General features: G+C 33.2%; 1 protein-coding gene across 10 annotated transcripts in view; it reads left to right on the forward strand.

Moving 5' to 3' along the window:
• Acap2 (ArfGAP with coiled-coil, ankyrin repeat and PH domains 2) overlaps positions 1 to 18,394 on the forward strand; it is an 87,223-nt gene extending 68,829 nt beyond the window's left edge. For 8 of the 10 annotated variants that reach the window (XM_048794612.1, XM_048794608.1, XM_048794613.1 and 5 more), the window contains 5 exons: positions 377 to 564; positions 1,428 to 1,537; positions 3,403 to 3,513; positions 8,206 to 8,267; positions 13,764 to 18,394. In XM_048794612.1, coding sequence (XP_048650569.1) covers positions 377 to 564; positions 1,428 to 1,537; positions 3,403 to 3,513; positions 8,206 to 8,267; positions 13,764 to 13,864 — 572 coding nt within the window. In that variant the 3' untranslated portion in view covers positions 13,865 to 18,394. Of the gene's footprint in view, positions 1 to 376; positions 565 to 1,427; positions 1,538 to 3,402; positions 3,514 to 8,205; positions 13,579 to 13,763 lie in introns of all 10 variants that reach the window. The other 2 variants (XR_007344196.1, XR_007344197.1) reach the window with 1 other exon arrangement.
• Positions 18,395 to 20,782: the final 2,388 nt, after the last annotated feature.

Here is a 20,782-nt window from a genome sequence, read left to right on the forward strand (position 1 = left end):
CCAGTTGATGTTTTTATGAGAGAAGGTTGAATGTTCAATGATTAGTCTATAGGAAATAAGAATTTATGTGAAAATCTGCCATAAGCTCATTGTGATAGATTAATGGTTTCTTATGTCACAATCTTCACATTGTGGTAAGCGGAAGAGTTCACTTTTAAAAAAAAATTGTGGTAAAATGCACACAACATAAAATTAGCCATGTCAACTAATTTTTAAATCTATAATCCAATGCATTCACTTTGTGCCACCATTGCCACCATTCATCCACAAAACTCTTTTTTCATTTTGTAAATCTGAAACACTATACCTGTTAAACAATTCATCCCTTTCTTGCCAAGAATTCATTTTTAATAATGTATTTGTGTTTGCTTTTCAGAAGGAGAAAGGCAAGATTCTTCCGTGTTTCTCGACTCTAAACATCTTAATCCAGGACTTCAGCTTTACAGGGCTTCATATGAAAAAAACCTTCCTAAAATGGCTGAGGCTTTGGCTCATGGTGCCGATGTGAATTGGGCTAACTCAGAGGAAAACAAAGCAACACCACTTATTCAGGCTGTATTAGGGGTATGAATTTATACATTGAGGTTTTCATTGATAGTAAAATATAAAATAGTATAAGTTTTGAACTTGGCTTTTTGAACTGGCTTTGTGTGTGTGTGTGTGTGTGTGTGTGTGTGTGTGTGTATTTTTGTTTTAAGAGATGGCTTAGAAAATAAACCTTTGTGGACTGGGGTTGTGGCTCAGTAGTAGAGCACTTCCCTACCATGTGAGAAGCACTGGGTTTGCTCCTTAGCGCCACATATAAATAAATAAAAATAAAAGCCCATCAACAACTAAACAAAATTAAAAAAAAAAAAAGTAGCTTGATGTTCCAAAAAGAAAATGAATCTTTGAGTACTAAATAGTGATTCCTGGGCATCAAAATTGATTATTTTAGTTGTTTTTGTTTTGTTTTGTTTTGCTTAATGGAAGAGAATTTTGATAATGAAAGTAGTCAACTATTAATAAATCCCTATTAGAAGTAGTTTTGGGGAAGAAAATAATATAAACTATCGTTTCTTTGCTTTTGCTGGGCAGTATTTTTTGTATGGGAGAATAAAATGGAAGTTCTATTTGAGTAAAGTAAATGAAACTACTTGTGGGTGGATGTGGGGAATGGCTATTGGGGATTGAACTCAGGGCTTAGCATTTGATAGGCAAGTGCTCTACCACTGAGCTGCATCCCAGACCCTTTTTATGCTATTTTGAGAGAGGGTCTTGTCAAGTTGCCCAGGATGAACTTGTCACCCTCCTGCCTCAACCTCCTTAGTACCTGGGATTACAGGCTTGCACCACCACACCTGGCATTATGCTGTTTTTAAATAGAAATGTATTACTGTTTCTTATTGTTTGCATTTGAACATCATTATCCTCTTTTTCTCTTTAAGGGCTCTTTGGTGACATGTGAGTTCCTCCTACAGAATGGTGCTAATGTGAACCAAAGAGATGTCCAAGGGCGGGGACCACTACACCATGCCACTGTCTTAGGGCACACAGGGTAACTATAGTGTTTAAATATTTAGGTAGATATTATTTGAAAAATTATTTTGAAATAATGTTTTGCTTTTTCTCAGGTTGAGATCATTAGGTTTGCAAGGAGATATATTCCTATGACTAATAATTGTTCTGTTGAAATTTGAAAGTTCCAAGTTTTTTTTTTTAAGGAAAAAAAACCAAAAACCAAAAAAAAAAAAACTACAGTTAGTTTCCAGACAAGAAAATTTCAAAGCTTATGTTGACCTTAACTTGTCATTAAATAGAACAGTTTTAGTATTTAACTTCCTAGGTTCTTACAATTGTGGTGGTTTTGTTAGACAACTTAAGTCTGTGTTTGTGTATTAATGCATGTACATATACAATATCTACATAGTGCACAGACCCACAATTCTACTTTTGCAGAATTTTGTAACTTTGGAATTTTTAATTTTTATGTGGGGTAGCTAGGTAAACTATGAAGTAAATTTGTGGTTTGGGCAAATGACATTACGGCTTTTGAAACAGTGTTAAGACTCATAGGACAATAAAACCATGAAAATGTATTTTGTATTATAAAGTATGAATGAGGGAAAGATGTTGGCTTTATACCAAAACTTTGTGTCATAGGCAATTGATTTTTTAATGAACTTCTTACCATTTTATTCTAGTTATTATTTCCTAGATGGACAAGAGGCTGTTCTTTTTTTATTTTTTAAAATAACATCTTTTATTTTTATTATGACTTATTTTCTTTCCCTTTATCAGCAAGAGATTGATTAAAAAAATAAACTGAGCATGTGTATTTTAATTCATTAGCAGAAGCTTCACAAACTTAGCATTGCACAAGTGTTGATTTTTTTTAATGCTACAAAATTAGTTTCTTGTGAAGATTTTCATTATTGAAAATATCACACAATTTATAACACTTGAAAAAAATATATTCAATCCACATCAATTCTCAAATCCTCTGGCTGGAAGATATCATTATTTTGCTCAGTCTGCTATTGCTTCTAAGATAGGAAAGATCAGATAAAAAAGGTTCTATACCACAGACCAATGTGCTTGACATTGTTGGGGTTCACATTTTAAGTTACCCAGCAGCTGGATAAAATGCCATTTTGATTTTTCTTCTTATGTTGTTTCTGCTTAAATAACACCCAAAGATACAGACATGACCATGGGAAAAAGATCACTTTAGTTTGCTATCATCAAAACTACAACATGAATGAATGTGCTTGTTTTCCAGACACAGCATGAGATTATCAGTTTGAAAACTTGCTAAAATTGATACATAACATAAAAACATATCCATGAGGTGACTGATTTTGGGTTATTTTTCTGGGCCATTAGATGGTTCTTAGTCTTTTTGGGTACGTTTTATCAATAAGGCAGGCATATTGACTGTTGCATACATTTTAAAAAAGGATGAAAAATATTAAATTCACCATCTCATCTATTCCAGTCTTCACTAGATAATTAAATGCTTTAAGTAGTTAAAATTAATGTTAAACTTTAATTTGAAAGTCAGCAAGGTCTTATTTTATCAGCCTAGACCTTCCTTTATTCCCAAATAATGGCTTTGACTGACCTTTCTTGAAGTTTCTCAAAATCTGTATACTTTTTAAATGATATTCTTTAAAGATATGGGCCATAATTTATATATCCCACTGTGCACCAGATTGTGTAAGATTATATAAATGAAAATATTTCAAAATGTACATTGATCTTGGTCAATTTTTATTATGAAAATCAGTGTTCATTACATATTTGTAGAATGAATCAAGAATTTTATAATGAAATGTTTCTTTTTAAGCTTTTTATTTTTTAAGATTAATATTATTTTTATTCTTCTTGGCAATATTTCAAAAACACTGTTTCCTTAAACAGGCAGGTATGTTTATTCCTAAAGCGAGGTGCCAATCAGCATGCCACTGATGAAGAAGGGAAAGACCCTTTGAGCATAGCTGTGGATGCGGCCAATGCTGATATAGTAACTTTGTAAGTATTTCTTTTCTACTTGATTATTTCCCATGCAGTTTGTTACTTATACAGGGTGTTAACACTGAGATTCATGCTTTTCTGAATTTTAATTGTGGTTGGTATTTGTTCTGTACCATGTACTTCTCTCAGCAGGTCAAATGCACAAACTGTTTTGGTTCTCACAACAACCCCTAGTAGTGGGGGTCAAATCCATGTCCTTTCACATGCTAGGCAGGCACTTTTCCATTGAGGTATATCGCAGCAATATTACTTTCATTATCTTTATTTTTTCCACATATTTTATTGGTACATTATACCAATATATTTATAAATTTTATTGTACATAATGGTGGGATTTGTTGTTTCATATTTATACATGCATACAATATAACAATATAATTTGGCCAATATCACTCCCTTCCTCTTTCCCTCTCCCTCCTTTCATCCCACTCCCTGGTCCCTTTCCTTTATTCTTCTGATCTCCCTTTGATTTTTATGAGATCCCTGCCCCCTTTTCCTTTTTCCTCTCTAGATTCCACATATGAGAAAGCATGAGACTCATGATGTTCTGAGTTTGTTTGTTTAACACAATGGTCTCAATGGTTCATTTTTCTGCAAACGACATCATTTTTCTTTATGACTGAATTAAACTCCATTATTTATATATACTACATTATCTTGATCCATTAATATACTGATGAATATCTAGGCTAGTTCCATAGTTTGGCTATTGAAATTGTGCTGGTATAAACAGGGGTCTTCACATATCATCATAGTGTGCTGACTTTTAATTCCTTAGGATAAATACCAAGGAGTGGTATAGCTGGGTCATATGGTAGTTTCATGCCTGGTCTTGTAAGGAACCTCCGTACTGATTTCCATAGTAGTTGAACTAATTTACAGTTCCACCAACAGTGTAAAATTGCTATTTTTTTTTCTCCATATCCTCTCCAGCATTTGTTATTCTTTGTATTCTTGATGACTGCCATTCTGCCTGGTGTGAGATGAAATCTCAGTGTAGTTTTGATTTGCATTTTCCAAATTGCTAATGATGTTAAACATTTTTTCATATATTTGTTGGCCATTTGTGTTTCTTCTTTTTAGAAGTGTCTGTTTAATTTACTGCCTATTTATTATTTGGGTTTTTTGTTTTTTGGTGTTTAGTTTTTTTGAGTTCTTTATATAGTCTAGATATTAACCCTTTGTCAGAAGAGTAGTTATAGCAAAGATTTTCTTATTATCCTCATAGATAAGGATGCCAAGTTACAGATAATTTGAGAAATCAGTGAGTGATTTCTGAATTCACTTGAAACCAAGAATTTTGACTCTTAGCCACTTTTGCTACATTGCCTGATCAGTAGAAACCAAACCAGTGACTTCTTTGAAATGTTTTCTTTAACTCTCAGTATAGTACTAGGCTGGAGTTGGGATTGGTAATATAATAGGTAATGATTCTCCTACCTTGAGAATTCGAGGATTATAAGTAGGGAGGGCAGCTCCATTGATGTTAGTAACTTGTGAGGTTGCATTGCCTTTGGGTGGTAGTATTTAGAAATATGGGGAGGTGCCACAAATATACATTGGCAAAAAGATAGCTTCTACAAATGGTGCTGGGAAAACTGGAAATCCATATGCAGCAATTTGAAATTAAACCACTGTCTCTCACCTTGCACAAAACTCAAAAGTGGATCAAGGACCTAGGAATAAGACAGAGATCCTGTGCCTAATAAAGAAAAAGTAGGTCCATATCTACATCATGTCGGATTAGGTCCTGACTTCCTTAACAAGACTCCTAAACAGCAAGAAATAAAATCAAGAATTAATAAATGGGATGGATTCAAAGTAAAAAAGCTTCTTCTCAGCAAAGGAAACAATCAACAATGTTAAGAGCAAGCCCACACACTGGGAGAACATCTTTACTACACGTACACCAGATAGAGCACTAATTTCCAAGAAACATAAAGAACTCAAAAAACTCAACACCAAAAGAATAAATAACCCAGTTAATAAATGGACTAAGGAAATGAACACACACTTCACAGAAGAAAATATACAATTGATCAACAAATTTATGAAGAAATGTTCAGCTTCATTAGTAATTAGAGAAATGTGAATCAAAAGTACTCTTAAGATTTCATTTCACTCCACTCAGAATGGCGATTATCAAGAATACAAGCAACAATAAGTGTTGACAAGGATGTGGGGAAAAAGGGACTACAAATTGGTGCAACCACTCTGGAAAGCAGTATGGAGATTCCTTAAAAAAATCTGGAATGGAACCACCATTTGATCCAGCTTTCCTACTCCTTGGTCCATACCCAAAGGACTTAAAATCAGCATATTACAGTGATACAGCCATATCAATGTTCATAGCAGCTCAATTCACAATAGTTAAACTGTGGAAGCAACCTAGATGCCCTTGAATAGATGAATGGATAAAGAAACTGTAGTGTATATATACACAAAGGAATATTACTCTGCATTAAAAAAGAATGAAATTATGGCATTTGCAGGAAAATGGATGGAGTTGGAGAACATCATGCTAAGCGAAGTAAGCCAGTCCCCAAAACCCAAAGGCCAAATGTTCTCCCTGATAAGTGGATGCTGATCCATAATGGAGGGAGATGGGCATGGGAAGAATGGGGGAACTTTAATTGGGCAAAGTAGAGGGAAGGGGCAGAGGGGCCATGGGGATAGGAAAGATGGTGGAATGAGATGTACATCACTACCCTAGGTACATGTATGACTGCACAACTCTAAGTCGTATACTACCAGAGAAATGAAAAGCTGTGCTCCATTTGTGTACAATGAACCGAAATGCATTCTGTTGTCATGTATAACTAATTAGAACAAATTAAAAAACACACACAATTATTTACATGAGTTGGGCATGGTGGTACAGACTTGTAATCCCAACAATTTGAGAAGCTGGGGCAGGAGAATCACAAGTTCAAGGCCAGCCTTGGCACTTAGCGAGGCCCTAAGCAATTTAATAAGGGCCCATCTTAAAATAAAAAACAAAAAGGGCTGGGGATGTAGCTCAGTGGTAAAGCATACCTAGATTCAATTCCCAGTGTCCCTTTTCTCTCCTCCTCCAAAAATTATTTACGTAAACACTTGATTGATTTTTAAGATAAAAATACATGTTTTTGAGGATTTGAATAAAATTTAATGTGATCTATTAAAGAATTTTGAGGTTTTAGGGCTGAGGTTGTGGCTCAGAGGTAGAGCGCTCGCCTAACATGCGTGAGGCACTGGGTTTGATCCTCAGCACCACATAAAAATAAAGACATTGCATCCACCTATAACTAAAAAATAAATACTTAAAAAAAGAATTTTGAGGTTTTAATTTGATTTATATATTAGTTCAAAATAGTTTGTTATACTTGGAATCTGGAAATGTGATTGTCACCTATTCTTCATTGCTATATGGATAGCAGAAGTATATTTTATATTAAGTCACTTACTCACTCTACTCTGGACTACATGAAGCTCTAAATTGGTGTTTCCCCTCTCATTAGAGTAGAAGCCCTTTCACACTACTGACTCCCATGACTGCCTTGAGCTCCTGAGCTCCCAAGCTCCCAATGAGGATTCCTGGCTTGCCTTATGTCACTCTCCCTAACAATTGCCAAATTAGAAAACAAAACAGCAGAGCACACTTTTCCCACTGGAGGAGTTATTGCTATTGTAGAAACTACTGTAGGAAAATGTAGACCTATTATGATGCCATTCTAGATTTAGAGTAGGAAAAAAAATAGTTACTAAAAAGAAAAGATTGAAACAGCATGGGGAAACTCTGGATGTAGCTTCCCAGGCAATTCCTATAAAAAAAAATTCCTATAAAAAAAAGTTCCCAGGGGTTGGGAATATAGCTCAGTTGGTAGAGTGCTTGCCTAGCATGCACAAGGCCAGTCCTGAGTTCGGTCCCCAGCACCACAAACAAAACAAAACAAAACAAAATACTCTTCCCTCTCTAAAAATCTACATATTAAAGGAAGATTTATGAAGCTATCATTAATTCCTGCAGTGGTTGAGAGAGGAAAGGAAGGGAATTGTGGAACTTTGACGACAGGCAAAGCACACGTCAGATGCTGTAGTTCCTAGAGTGATAGAGATCTGGGAAAGCAGTAGATGGTGGCCCAGAAGGCCAGGCGAGGAATACAAAGGAAAAGAAAGGTACCCAAGAGAAAATTTTACTATTTTAAAATGTTGTTTAAAGTTAGTTTAAAAAAAGCCCGGAGGTGGGGGGGGATACTTGTCCTCTTCATCCAATGCTATATGTCTTCTGTCAGGAAGAATAACTCCCAAAGAATGTAAAGCCAATATGGTAATCTTGGAAGAATTTTCGTAACCTATAGTCATTTATTACAGTTTTTGGATGTCAAAAAATATGTTCCCAGTATTTAGAGGTAATGTGCTATTTATACATTGTAAACTACCTCACTTCAGAGTAAACATTGCTTACATACTCTAGAAGAATAATTTCAACAGTTGGCAGTTATAATTTGATAGTTTGTTGGAGAAGCCAGGAATTCTCTGAAGTCTGGAGATATTGTATCTGAGATAACTGGGTCTTATAAACTAAAAAGCCAGTTTGTCTTACTGGCAAATATTGGTAAAGGGGAAAAAATTACATCAGCACACATATTACCTGCTTATATGATTCACACATACCTTCATCTAAAAGATTATTTTATTTAATTTCAGGTTACGTTTAGCAAGAATGAACGAAGAAATGCGGGAATCAGAAGGACTTTATGGACAGCCAGGTCAATATTCCACTAATAACCATACTGAAATGCAGTATAAGAAATGCATTCAGGAATTTATCAGTTTACAATTGGAAGATTCATAGTTCATAGTTCTTTAATGTGATACTATAGAATTTTTATAACCTACTTGTAAATTTTGAGTTGTTAGCTATATCTGTACCTTCTGAATTCTTGGGAGGCTGATCCTAGCCCCTTGAGAATCCACAGCTATTTCTATTACAGTGCACATTTGCTGTGTTTCACTTTGGCTGCTGACTTCCTCATCTGCTGTACAGATGTCTTCCACATACATTCCAGTGACCTGAATGGAATGATGAAAATACTTTCTATATACTTACAGCAGCAAATTAGTTGATTTCTTTTTGGAATTTTTTTTTTTCAGTGAATATAACAAAGTTACTTTCTTTTTGTTATTCAGGGAATTTCTATACATTGTGTTCAGGGAAAAAAAAAGAAAAACAACAAATCACCATACGTCTGCATACAAAATATCAGTATGGAAAATAACAAGGAAAGGTTTATCAAAAAGTTTTCTATTCCAATATAAAGATGAGTTGAAGATTTAAAGTAACAATGTACCAGTAGGTTAAAAGTCTATAATGGGAGTGGAGTTATTTAAAATGTTGAAAAATAAGGTCTCATTTATATCTTTAGCTTTGCCCCAAGTAATTGTAAAATATCTGTTGGATAAGTGGAAGTTTTTAGAACAGCATTTTGTAAACCCAATGACAAAGTAGACATTAGAGAAATTTCAACTCTTTGTTCTGAGTAATTTTCAGCAAAGTTGAGATGTCATGGAAAGGAGGGCGTTGCTGATCATATTCCTCTTTTATGAACACGTGCTGATTAGACGTTCTTCACAAAGAAAAGAATATTTATTGAATCTTTAGTTTCAAATTCATATACATATTAGTAAAAAAATTCATGAATTTATGACTAAAATACTTTAGAATGTTCAGTTTATAATTAGTATATTTTTTATTTTTAAAAATATGAATATTGGTTAACTTCATTTTTAAAGTGACCTGGTAATATCATTTCTTCTTTCTGTTGAAGAAGTGTTTTAAGATTTCTGTACTAGCTTCATCCATTTGCTTTATTTTAACTAGATCCATATATAATGTATCAGTGGGCCATTCTTTTCTCAGAGGACTGTCTGTTTATTGCTTATTTTTGGCCTGATTTAATGGGGAATAAGTAAGGACTTTGAGAATAGAGGCATTTCAGCTAGATACTTGTAATCTAGGGCGCCCAACTCTAATCCTATGGATCATATGTACTATTTGCTCATGATATTCCAAGATGTAAGAATGCTGATTTGGGTGAAGCTCTAGTGTTAATTCTGGATTTCACCCATTTGTTTTAAACTTGAATGTTGGACTTTAAATAAGTTATAATTTTGTAACAGATATACTTAAGTGATAGTATTAATAGGCCATTTTTGAGGCCTTTGTGTTTAAGCACTTTAAAATAAAAATTAATCAAAGGATATGATCTGATATTTGTGAGATAACAGTGAACTTCAAGATTTTAAGTTAAACAATTTTTTTTTCCTGAAATTTTAAACTTTAATGTTTGGTCAGTTGCTCTTTCCTTAAGGTGTTTGCTGATGAAGTTTTCCCAATTGATTAGTCAGAAGGTCAGTGGATGACTCTTCTCTGGAGTTGTAAGCTTGAAAAGACAGAACCTTCAAGTTCTTGTTACTATTTCTAGTTCTACCCAAATAGCTTGGGTGGCTATTTCCATCATTTGGGAGCATTCTAATATCTCTTTCACTGTCCCTTATGTATAAATTTATATATAAGTATGTTAACTTCCCTTCATCAGTAAAAAAATTATTTTTTCCAATTTATTTTAATGAAAATTTGAAAAAAAAGGCTGATTTTAAAACAAGCTTTTCTATTGTTCCCAAATTTTAGAAGTTAAAAAATAGGTCATGATTCTGGAAATAGTGTGAATAGTATAAAAGTTATAACTTTTATTCTGGAAATAGTGTGAATCAGAATAAAATGAGACTTTTTTTGGATTGAGGATCATCTCGACAATACTGAGATTTTTTAACACATTTGCAAGGCCTATTATTTAAAGCAGAAAAAAAAATTATGCTTATACAGGTGACATAGTGAAATGGCACAGCAGTTGCTCTCTGGTAACTTTTCTTTTCCATTATTAGTTGTAGAGAGAGATATTTGGCTCTAGCATCAGCTCTTTGGTTTTCTTGTTCTTATCACTATAATTTTTTTTTTCTAAAGAGACTGGTTGATTGCTTTATTTGGATTCCTTTTTCTTTTTCTTTTTTTTGGATTGTCTTAGTAATATAAACTACAGGTACAGGAATTTTCAGTTTTGATAATGAAGATTTCTGCCATTTAAAAGACTCAGATACAATGTTTGGCAATCATGGACCTATTTCTAGGAAATCCCATTTGTGAACTTTTTATTTACAAGCCTGAGGACCTGGGACTCCCTACTTTTGCAGGGCACTGTTAAAAGCGCTCTGTTACTGAAGGGAGAATTTGTTCTTTAGCAGTCTCCAGAACTCTTAGGAGGCCTGAGGAGGTGAGGGATATGGCATACCCAGCTTTCTGTTGTTGGAAATCAGTTTGGTGGTTCCCAGTTTCTGGCCCTGTGACTCCTCTTGATTGTTGGCAAGTTCTTAGCCAGTTGAGAGTCACTGCTTTAGGGAACAACTGTTGGTTATAAGAGTACTAGCCAGCAGAGTTTGGGAACCACTGATCAAATCAGTTGCAGAAAACTGTTGCTAGCCCAGAAAAGACAGGATCATGGGGGTGGGTCTCCACATGCTGCTGTCCTTTTGAGGGAGTTCATATTATGAGAAAGTCCTGGTGTCTTGAATCATCATAACTGCTGTTGTGATGGATATTTTGAATACCAAAAATTAAAAATGGATTTAAACTGTCAGTGGAAACACATGAGTCTACATTAGAAAAACTCAGACCTGCCGGTCCAGACATAGAAAAGCTAATTGTCTGAAAGGAAAAAAAAATGTGGGTAAGTAATTTAAAGAATATTCTTAGCTTAGCATTACAAATATTGGGTGATCGGTTGCTCATCATTTGTAATAAATTATCAAACATACTTCTGGGAACATTCCAGGGCAGGATATTCTGAGTTTTGTTTATATGTTCTAGTGTATACAAATTATATTTGCCTTGGGAAAAATTCCAAGTACTTAAAATTATGTTTAAACTTTGAATAATCACACTGAAGTTCAATTTGTGTTAGCTATATTAAATATCTTAGTCACTTGTTCTTGTAACATTTGCTTTTGACAACACATTTTGAGGTCTAAGAAAGATAGTATATTAACAGTGCATTAATTAATGTTTTGTTAGAAACTAAATGTTAGCAAATTTTTTGTGTGTGAAAATGGAACCTTCTTTTGTATTGTATTAACTCTTTTAAACGTATTCAGTCAGTGAAACCAATGATTAATAATATAGCACCAACATTTTTCTTCAAGGAATCATTTAATTCAGTGAATGAAAGGTCTTATAATTTGTTTTGCATGGTACAATGGTTCTACTAAAATGTACTTGTGTAATAGGTACTAGATGATTTAAAATCAAAACTAGAAAACTGTAAAAAAAACTTACAGCTTGTTATACAAAATATGCATTGCTAATTGTAGAAGCCATATATTGCCATTGTACTGTTGTAATACTTAAGATTGCTCATCTGGTGCTATTTGTAAACTATTTGGCATTAGCATCTGCTAGGTCTTCTTCCTATTTCTTGAATGTATAATGTGTGCCTTTTAAGTTACTTCTGGTGTTGAATGGTAAAATCAGTGTGGTATTTTTGTATTATAATCTGCACTTTACACTTTCTTGGAAAGTAAAATTCTAGACTATCTAGTTTAAATAGTATTTTAAAAATATTTATAATGTTTACAATAAATATTTTACATATTTTAATTCAACATCTAAAAATAGGAAAAATTTTGAAATATTTTGTATGATTTGTTAATTGCTATTTAAAGTTGCTCTCTTCTCAGTTTATATCTTTTAGAATGGTTAAGAATGGGAATAGATTGTAGTTTGTCTTTTAATGTGGAAGTAAATTTTTAAGTAATCAAGTGTGTAATTGGATTGTTTTACCAGTTCCAATATATCAACCTTTAGTTTTTATTAACAATAACATGGGTTCCATGTTACTCTCAGCCAACCCATTACAATTATCTTGTCTCCTCACCCATTTTCTTTTTAAAGTAGATTGATTAGGTTTAACTGATTGTTTCAAATTATGATTAAATTTCCAGGGTTAAATAAAAACTATATATAGATTTTATTAAATTTCTTTTTACACAGACTAAATATTGAAAGGAACTAAATATTAAAAGTATTAAATTTTTTTATTGAAAATTCTGGGTTATGTCATTAGGTCTTTTTACTAGCTCTTTATCCTCTTTCCCCAACATTTTTCTAATTCTCTAGCTTTTGGTGTGACATCTATTGCTTCACCAATCTCGAATTTTAAAATTGACAAAAATTAATAGCACTATTAATAACTGTAGCAATGTGTTATAAGATGGATGCAAGTTATCTTATGGGAATGATTACAAAATCCTGTTGCAGAACTAATCATCTAAAACAATATTTTATGCTCAAAATCCTGAGAACAATTATGCCATGTATCTGTCTAAGGCTAATGTTTTGCAAGAAGCATTCTTGATGAATGTTTTATCTTGAAAACATCCTTCATCTGAGGGATTAATTTGTATGTGTCTATAGTTCTGTAATGTCAGTATTTATAATTTCTATTTCTACAAGAATATTTGAATACTCATACACTTATTTCTTTAATTTAACAGATGTCTTTAGTATTCATTCTCATTTTTGTCATAGCATTCTTGCTTATATGACCCACAGTGAACAAAAAACTTCAGACAATGTGAAACTATGATTATATAGTTCTTTTCTAGGCTTATTATAAGCTTAGTAAGTAGTGGATTAGATGTATCAGGTTAAGCATTGAAGTTTGAGTGAAGAATTACATGTAAATTTACTTTAAATTTATTCTAATTAAAAGATAATAGGAAGCTTCCCCCCCCACCTGATTATCAGTTTGTCTTGTTAATAACTTGCATCCATCAGAAACATTAATATTTGGTTTTGATCATTTCTTTTGGCCTTTACCAAAGGAAATATTTATTTCTTCATTAGAATGATCTTTATTTCTCATGTGTTAATAAATGTGTTTCTTTACATTGCTTTAAAACACTTGCATCTATGCTCTTTTCTAACTTTGAGCTTTCCTCTGGCTGCATCTGAGGTGCTTGTTTCAGGTATAGTTTTTTTTCCTTTCATTATATACTTTCCTGGCATTGTTTTAGTTGGCCTTTTTTCTTCTCCCCAAAATGCTCACCTGAACAATTTTTTAATGAATTATAGTTATTAGTCATAAAAATGAATATTGTCTTATTAATACTTGTGCAAATTTTAAAAGTGTTCTTATTTTACTTTCATGCAGGTGATGAAACTTACCAGGACATTTTTCGTGATTTTTCACAAATGGCATCCAATAATCCAGAGAAACTCAATCGTTTCCAGCAAGATTCACAGAAATTCTGAATTTTTTTAATAAGGAGAAAAATACAAAATCTGGCAACTTTCTAATATGTACAGCTAAAAACTCACAACTTTTTACTGCTTTAATTCTTCCTAATTTTGGTAGATATTGAATGGTTTGGAAAAAAATTACCATTCATTCATATTTTTACAAATTAAAACATAGATCTCTCATAGTTGGGAGAAGAATCTACTTTAGGACCTCCTTTATTAAGAAAAAAAGCCTGGTGAAAGGGCTATTTTTTTTTATAGATAAAAGTTTAATTTAGGTTTAGGTCATCTCTAGGTTACAAGATGCTAAGATGTTAGGAAAAAAAATCTTTTTTTTTTTTTTTTTTTTGGTCAATTGGTGGTAGCATTGAGATAGATAGATACATACATACATACATATATATGTTTTTTTCCCCATGCATCATGCCCAGGATTATTCAGTCAAGCATGTCTGCATCAAGTGGAGCCAATTATCCTGCCTGCCTCAAGAATATGCCTTGTCTTGAGATTCCCTGATGATTTTTGGTGGTTCAGAATTAGGTATGAGTGTGGGTGAGTGGGTGGGTTTGGTAGCCTAGTTACCATTCATACATCATATGGTTTAGTTACCAGAACTAGAGTATAGGCTTCTTAAATGCCACTGTGGTTCTTAGGTGATGGGTTATTGTCCAGTATTTTAACATCTGTAATGCCTGTACAAGTAGACCATAGTTTAGTCATTTAGATTTATTCCATCGTCTGAGGCAAAGAAGCTCTTACTATTTTTTTCAACTCTCCCTCCTGCTGAAAAGTTACAGCTCTTCATTGTTGGGTGATGTCTTAAGACCTTGACAAATTTATCAATGTAATAAAACTGTTTCAAAGGTTACTTGATTGTTGCAAAATTATGCTTTCATCAAAAGATAACTTTAAAAGGAAAAGTCAATTTATAAAATGATGTAGGGCTTTTTTTATGGTTGAAATTTGTCCCCCACCTTTTTTTTTCTTTTGGGTATCAAGGATTGAACGCAGAGGCACTTGGCCACTGAGCCACATCCCTAGCCCTATTTTGTATTTTACTTAGAGACAGGATCTCACTGAGTCATTTAGTGCCTCGCTTTTTGCTGAGGCTGACTTTGAGCTTGTGATCCTCTTTCCTCAGCCTCTGGAGTTGCTGGGATTATAGGTGTGTGCCCCTGAGTCTGGCTGAAATTTGTCCTTTTAAGATACATTTTTGCTGTTGTTTCTGGTGAAAGAAAAATTTCTTTGTATAAAGGAGAAAAAAAGGCCATTTTTCCTCAATTTATATTAAAATATATAGTAGTGAATTTTTAATTTTTTTCCCTACATCTATCCTGTGTACTGTAAACAGTATACATTCTTTTAAATTATATCATGAGAGTTTGGTCACGTCAATCATAGGCCCTTGAATGCCAAAATGTTGTGAATATACTAGCTTACCATTCATATGCTACAAATTTGTTTGATTCCATCTTTGATTAACATGTCTTATTAACAGTATAGAATAATTTACCTTATGTTTCCTTACCAACATTGTCAACAATTAAGCCTAATTTTTGAGAAATTATACATTAGTATTATTATTGAAACTCAGTTTCTAAATAAAAGGGTTTTAAACTTATAAGAGAGAAATTATATTTAATTATATAGATTTTTTTTTTTACATTTTCCATTCATAAGAGTCTTATAAATTGATTAAACATCACATCAGAATGTATCTAGGCAGGAATTATATTGAAAAAATTCACATCACAGAAAGAGATTTCATAATTTTGCCAAATTGCAAATATGTAATGCTCATTAGTAATTGTCACTATATACTAAATAAGGATTGAAATATATTTTTGAGTTACTCCTGAGGAAATGCTAATTTCCAAATCATTGTGTTTTAATTACAACATAGCAGAAACATTAAATCTTTCATTTAACCTCAGAGTTCCATATCATCTGGTTTTACAAGTACTTTATCTAAAGGCAAGTCTTATTTGTAGCATTTTATTAGAGCAACCTTTGAAATTAATTGTCTTAAAAGCTCAAGGAAGAGATGTGTTAAACAGAAAGGAAGATGGAGAAAAGAAAGCCTCACTTTTCCTTTGCCGAGTCTGCTCTTTGAATTCTAGACTTCATTCCTAAAGCTCCTGACCTTTGGCTGAGGACACTGTCTGCTGGTTCCCTTTGTCTGCAGCCACTGGTGCTTGAGATCACCCCTGGAACCTCTGTGGCTGTGAGGGCAATTCCTTGTGACCCATTACCTCCTTTACCTGGAGTCATGAGTTGTTATTGTGGCAGTAATTAGTTTCTACTTATATTTAATGGTTAGAGATGCATTTGAAGTGTACTGAAGATGTTCATGGTTTTGAATATCTTCAGAGAAAGCTAAATCTTTGATATTGCAGGGAGACTGGCAATACTAAAATACATTTCTGCGGCTTAGTTTTTTTGAGGGCGATGAGACTCCCTCTGTACTAAATTTGGCATAATAATGGAGTAAACAGCAAGGCTTTAAATTAAATTAATAGTTTCAAGGTAGGTTGACTCTTAGGTATTATTTGCTGTGTCTACCATTAGATTTTATATAGTATATAACAAATCTGAATTTTGTTATGCTATGAACTATTCAGTGTATTATGAGAAATTATAGTATAAAAAATGTTAATACTCTTGGGCTTCTTATCTGCTGGTATTAGTTTCTGATTCTTTATAATTATTGTTAGCTTATTATCATTAGCTCATTAACTTAAGAATGGATTAATATCAAATTAAGAATAGCACCAATTGTGCAGAGTTTATAAAGTACAATTTAATTTTAGAGCTAGACTAAAGGTAATTGAGCAGTTATTTGCAAAGCTTCATTTTACATGTGTCAGACTTCTAAAGTTTTCAAAACTATTTTTTTATACACTCCTTAGAAATTCAGAAATTTCCTAGAATTTGTTGTATTACACTGTGTCTAATTATTACTGGTCTTCACTGTAGATTTTAATGAACTTTGGTGTTTACATTTCCAAACAGACTTAATTTATTATGTTCAATTTAATTTTTTACAAATGCATTTTGGTATAAAAAATTAGACCTTCACAGTTTCTGATAATGTTAGCATTATCAGAAATTTTAAATAAATTTTAAAAATTTAATTTTACATGTGTTAAGTGTGGTTACAATGAACCAAATTGTATTTAAGACTAAATTTACTACCAATTTTGAATAATCAGACATTCCCAAATCACTCTATATTGTCAAATTAACTCCTCTGTTTGATGGCACTTTTGATCATGGACAAGAGCTGGAAAATGATATTTTTTTATAGACTCGAATGTCTAGAATGACTTCAGAGCTGCATGATATGGTGAAAAGAGCACTGGACTAGTAGTCACTATCCTTTTTGGATTCAGGGCTCCTCAAAAAATAAAATGAATGGGTAAAGTAAGGTGAAAATATAAAAACATCTCTTTGTGTGTGTTTTACTATTTTTAATGTTACTTGGACATTTCTTTATTTCACCTGATTTTCACAGTAGGGACTTCTGAAATCTTAAGAGCTTCAGCATTGTCTGCTTTTTAATCCTAGTTTGCGCCTCTTGTTTTACAGAGTGGTCACTTGGTTTGCTAGTTGGTGGCAGAGCTGACATCATAACCCACATCTGACTAATTACAAGTCAGAGGTGCTTTATTTGTATCATGAAATTATTTGAAATCGCTGTAAAGCAGCAAAATCTGATAATGACTGCCAGCTTTCCTGTTTGATAACAAATGCTTCAAATAATTCTGGAGAACCTTGATACAAAGTTTGAAGGAATAGATTGGGGTTTGAAGATATCAGATTGCAGGACAGTCCACGTTTTTGTAATAAAAACATTAATGAAGGCAAAACATTAATAAAAGTTAATTTTAATTCACCACTTATGAATTCCTTGATGCTTTAAAATGAAAGGTAACTAAAAGAGGCTTGGTTTCAGTTTAAATACTGACACATATAAAGCTGGTTTTTCTGTTTATGTAAATTCATCCACTTAAAATGGAATGTGAGGACAAGGCAGTATTTGATTACATACCATTTTCTCTGCGTGGTTGTTTTCACTGTCTCATTTTCTATGTTTTCCTCAAATCCCCTGTCCCTATTTTGTGTGTTAAACAGGGAAAGCTTGCTACATTATAAAGATTGTTGGCACCATGTTACACAAAGGCTAAAGGTTAATTTTTGGAAATGATGAGCTACTTTTCTACAAGTGTTTACTTGTGCTTTGTGACATTCTTGGATCATTCCAGCCATAAAAACTTATTACATGTAATATTTCTTGTTACCTGTGAAAAGGTTTATTTTAAAGAATGTATAACCAACACTCCCATTTACTGTTTATTACTATGTAGAGGATTTGTATCTAATTCATGAATGTAGTTTTGCTGTAGTTTGTTATTGTAAATGGAGCAAAGTACATTTTCTTTATAGTTATTCTAAAATGTACATTATGTAAGAATTGTAAATATACTTGATTAAGTACTTTGTATGCTGAAAAATTACAATAGTAAGTCAATAAAAATCTCACCTCTGGCATAGTTTTTTAATGCTTTCTTGAGAACTACACTCTAAACATATCTGTTATATTTAGGGTACTGTATGCTTTTTAACCCTTTCAACTTGATCCATGCTATTTGCCAATTATTTCAGTGAAGAAATCCATTTTAAAGTATTTTCTTCTTTCTGATCACAGAGCTGTTATGCTTCCTAATTTGTTGGCTAGAAACCACAGAAGGATTTTCTTTCCTAATTTAGGCAATGCATTCTCACTCCATCCTTTTAGTAAATAAACAAACAACATGTTTCTGTATGAATTAGGATTGAAGGAAAGCTGTAAACAGAATGAAGTGAATTGCCTGCTTTTGCCTTTCCTTTTAAAAATTAATTGAAAATAGACACATGCAATTTTACATGTATCTTGCTTTATTCAGCTTTATTTTCAGAAGAATCCTGTGAAGAAAACACATACTGATAGTGAATATTTTAAACAAAAGCAAAACAGCCTATTTTTTGAGAAAACAATTTTATTTGTAGAAAAGTATTTAAATATCAAGTAATGAAGATGATCATCCATAATTCTATCATCTACCTGTGCTGTCCAAAATGGAACCCACTAGCCACATGTGGCTATTTTAATTATTTAAAATTAGACAGTGTTAAGTTTCTCAGTCATAGTATCATGTTTTAAGAGCTGAGTATCTCCCAATGTGGCTAGTAACTTTTGATTTCAACAGGGCAGATGATAGAACACACATAAGTTCTATACTTCACAGTTGGCTAATATATCTTGAGTCTTTAAATCTGTAGGGCTTCTCTCAATTTTTTTTTTTTGGGGGGGTACCAGGGATTGAACTCAGGGGTACTAGGCCACTGAGCCACATCCTTAGCCCCATTTTGTATTTTATTTAGAGACAGAGTCTCACTGTAGTGCCTTGCTTTTTTGCTGAGGCTGGCTTTGACCTTTCGATCCTCCTGCCTCAGCCTTGTGAGCTGCTGGGATTACAGGCATGCACCACTGTGCCTAGCTCAATTTTTTTTTTTTAAATTTCCACATGTAGTTTGTTGAATATAGCATTTTAAATAACAGTGTTTTAGTTTAGCCATTTCATTGATGATCACATTTTATTCTAATTTTGCTATACTCTTGTGGCTAAATATTTTAGTACATTCTTAATTATTTCCTTAGGATGAATTCCTTGAAGTGAAAATGCTGGTTTGATGGGTGGATGTATGTGTGTGTGTGTGTGTGTGTATATGCACACATTATGCATATATATCTTAGGGGTGGATACATATTTTTATATAATTTGATTATTTGTTGATATATATATATAAAATGGGTGGATATATACACATAACTTTTTTTTTTTTTTGTACTGGGGGTTGAACCAGAGGTGCTTTACCACTGACCCACATCTCCAGTCCTTTTTATTTTTTATTTTGAGACTGGGTCTTGCTAAGTTACTGAGGCTGGCCTTAAACTTGCAAACCTCCTGCCTCGGCCTTATGAGTCACTGGGATTACAGGTGTGAGTCAGGGTGGGTATATTTTGAGGCTTATTAAACAGGTAGAGTCCTGAGTTGTTGGAGATATTGTGATCATAAAAAAGTAGATGATACCTCTTGTTTTCTTGGAATCTTTCCTTATTATAGCAGAAAAACTTGGACTAGGATATATATTGAATATATAGTAGGTAGCCCTTGTCCTTCAGGATGGTACCTAACTCAGACACTGGATGGGGAGATTTCAAGACCATTCCTGCAGAGAGTGACCTGTAAACCAAGTCTGAAGTGGAAGGAGAGGTTGGATAATCTTCTCAGATCTAAGGATGTGGAGATTACACAACAGGAAAAGCCACTTGCCTAATCTCTGGTTAGAAATCAGATTGACCCAAGTCAAAGTTAGAACTGGATTTGGGGTTTACCAGATTTTTTCTTTCTTCTTCTTTTTTTTCATCTTTATTTGTTCTTTTTAGATATGTATGGCAGTAGAGTGTATTTTGACATACATACGTGGAGGGTTTTGTCTACTGACCCTGTTATGATATACCCAGATATATCCTGTATGTAAGTTAAGAAAGCGGCACATATTGACATATTTTTTTCTTATTTGTCCTATTTTCTCTAGAAGATATGCTGTAAAAGGGCAGAGATTTTTGTCTTTTCAATGCTGTATCCTCACGTGCTACTGATTGGTAAGGTAGCAGGTACATGAATCTTTTGAATACCCTACCGAGTGGCTACCTTGAACCTGTTGTTGTCGTTTCCAGTTAGCAATATAGGAAGGCACAATTTAGGAAGTCACAACATTGATTTTTCTTTATGGGCAAAGAACTGAAATGGAAAGGAGCTTTCATGAGCTACACCATGGAAAATAAAAATAGGCTCTTTGAGTATTCTCTTGACTTCCCAGGTA

This window comes from Marmota marmota, unplaced genomic scaffold, assembly GCF_001458135.2.
Source record: "Marmota marmota marmota unplaced genomic scaffold, marMar, whole genome shotgun sequence".
NCBI classification, from domain to species: domain Eukaryota; kingdom Metazoa; phylum Chordata; class Mammalia; order Rodentia; family Sciuridae; genus Marmota; species Marmota marmota.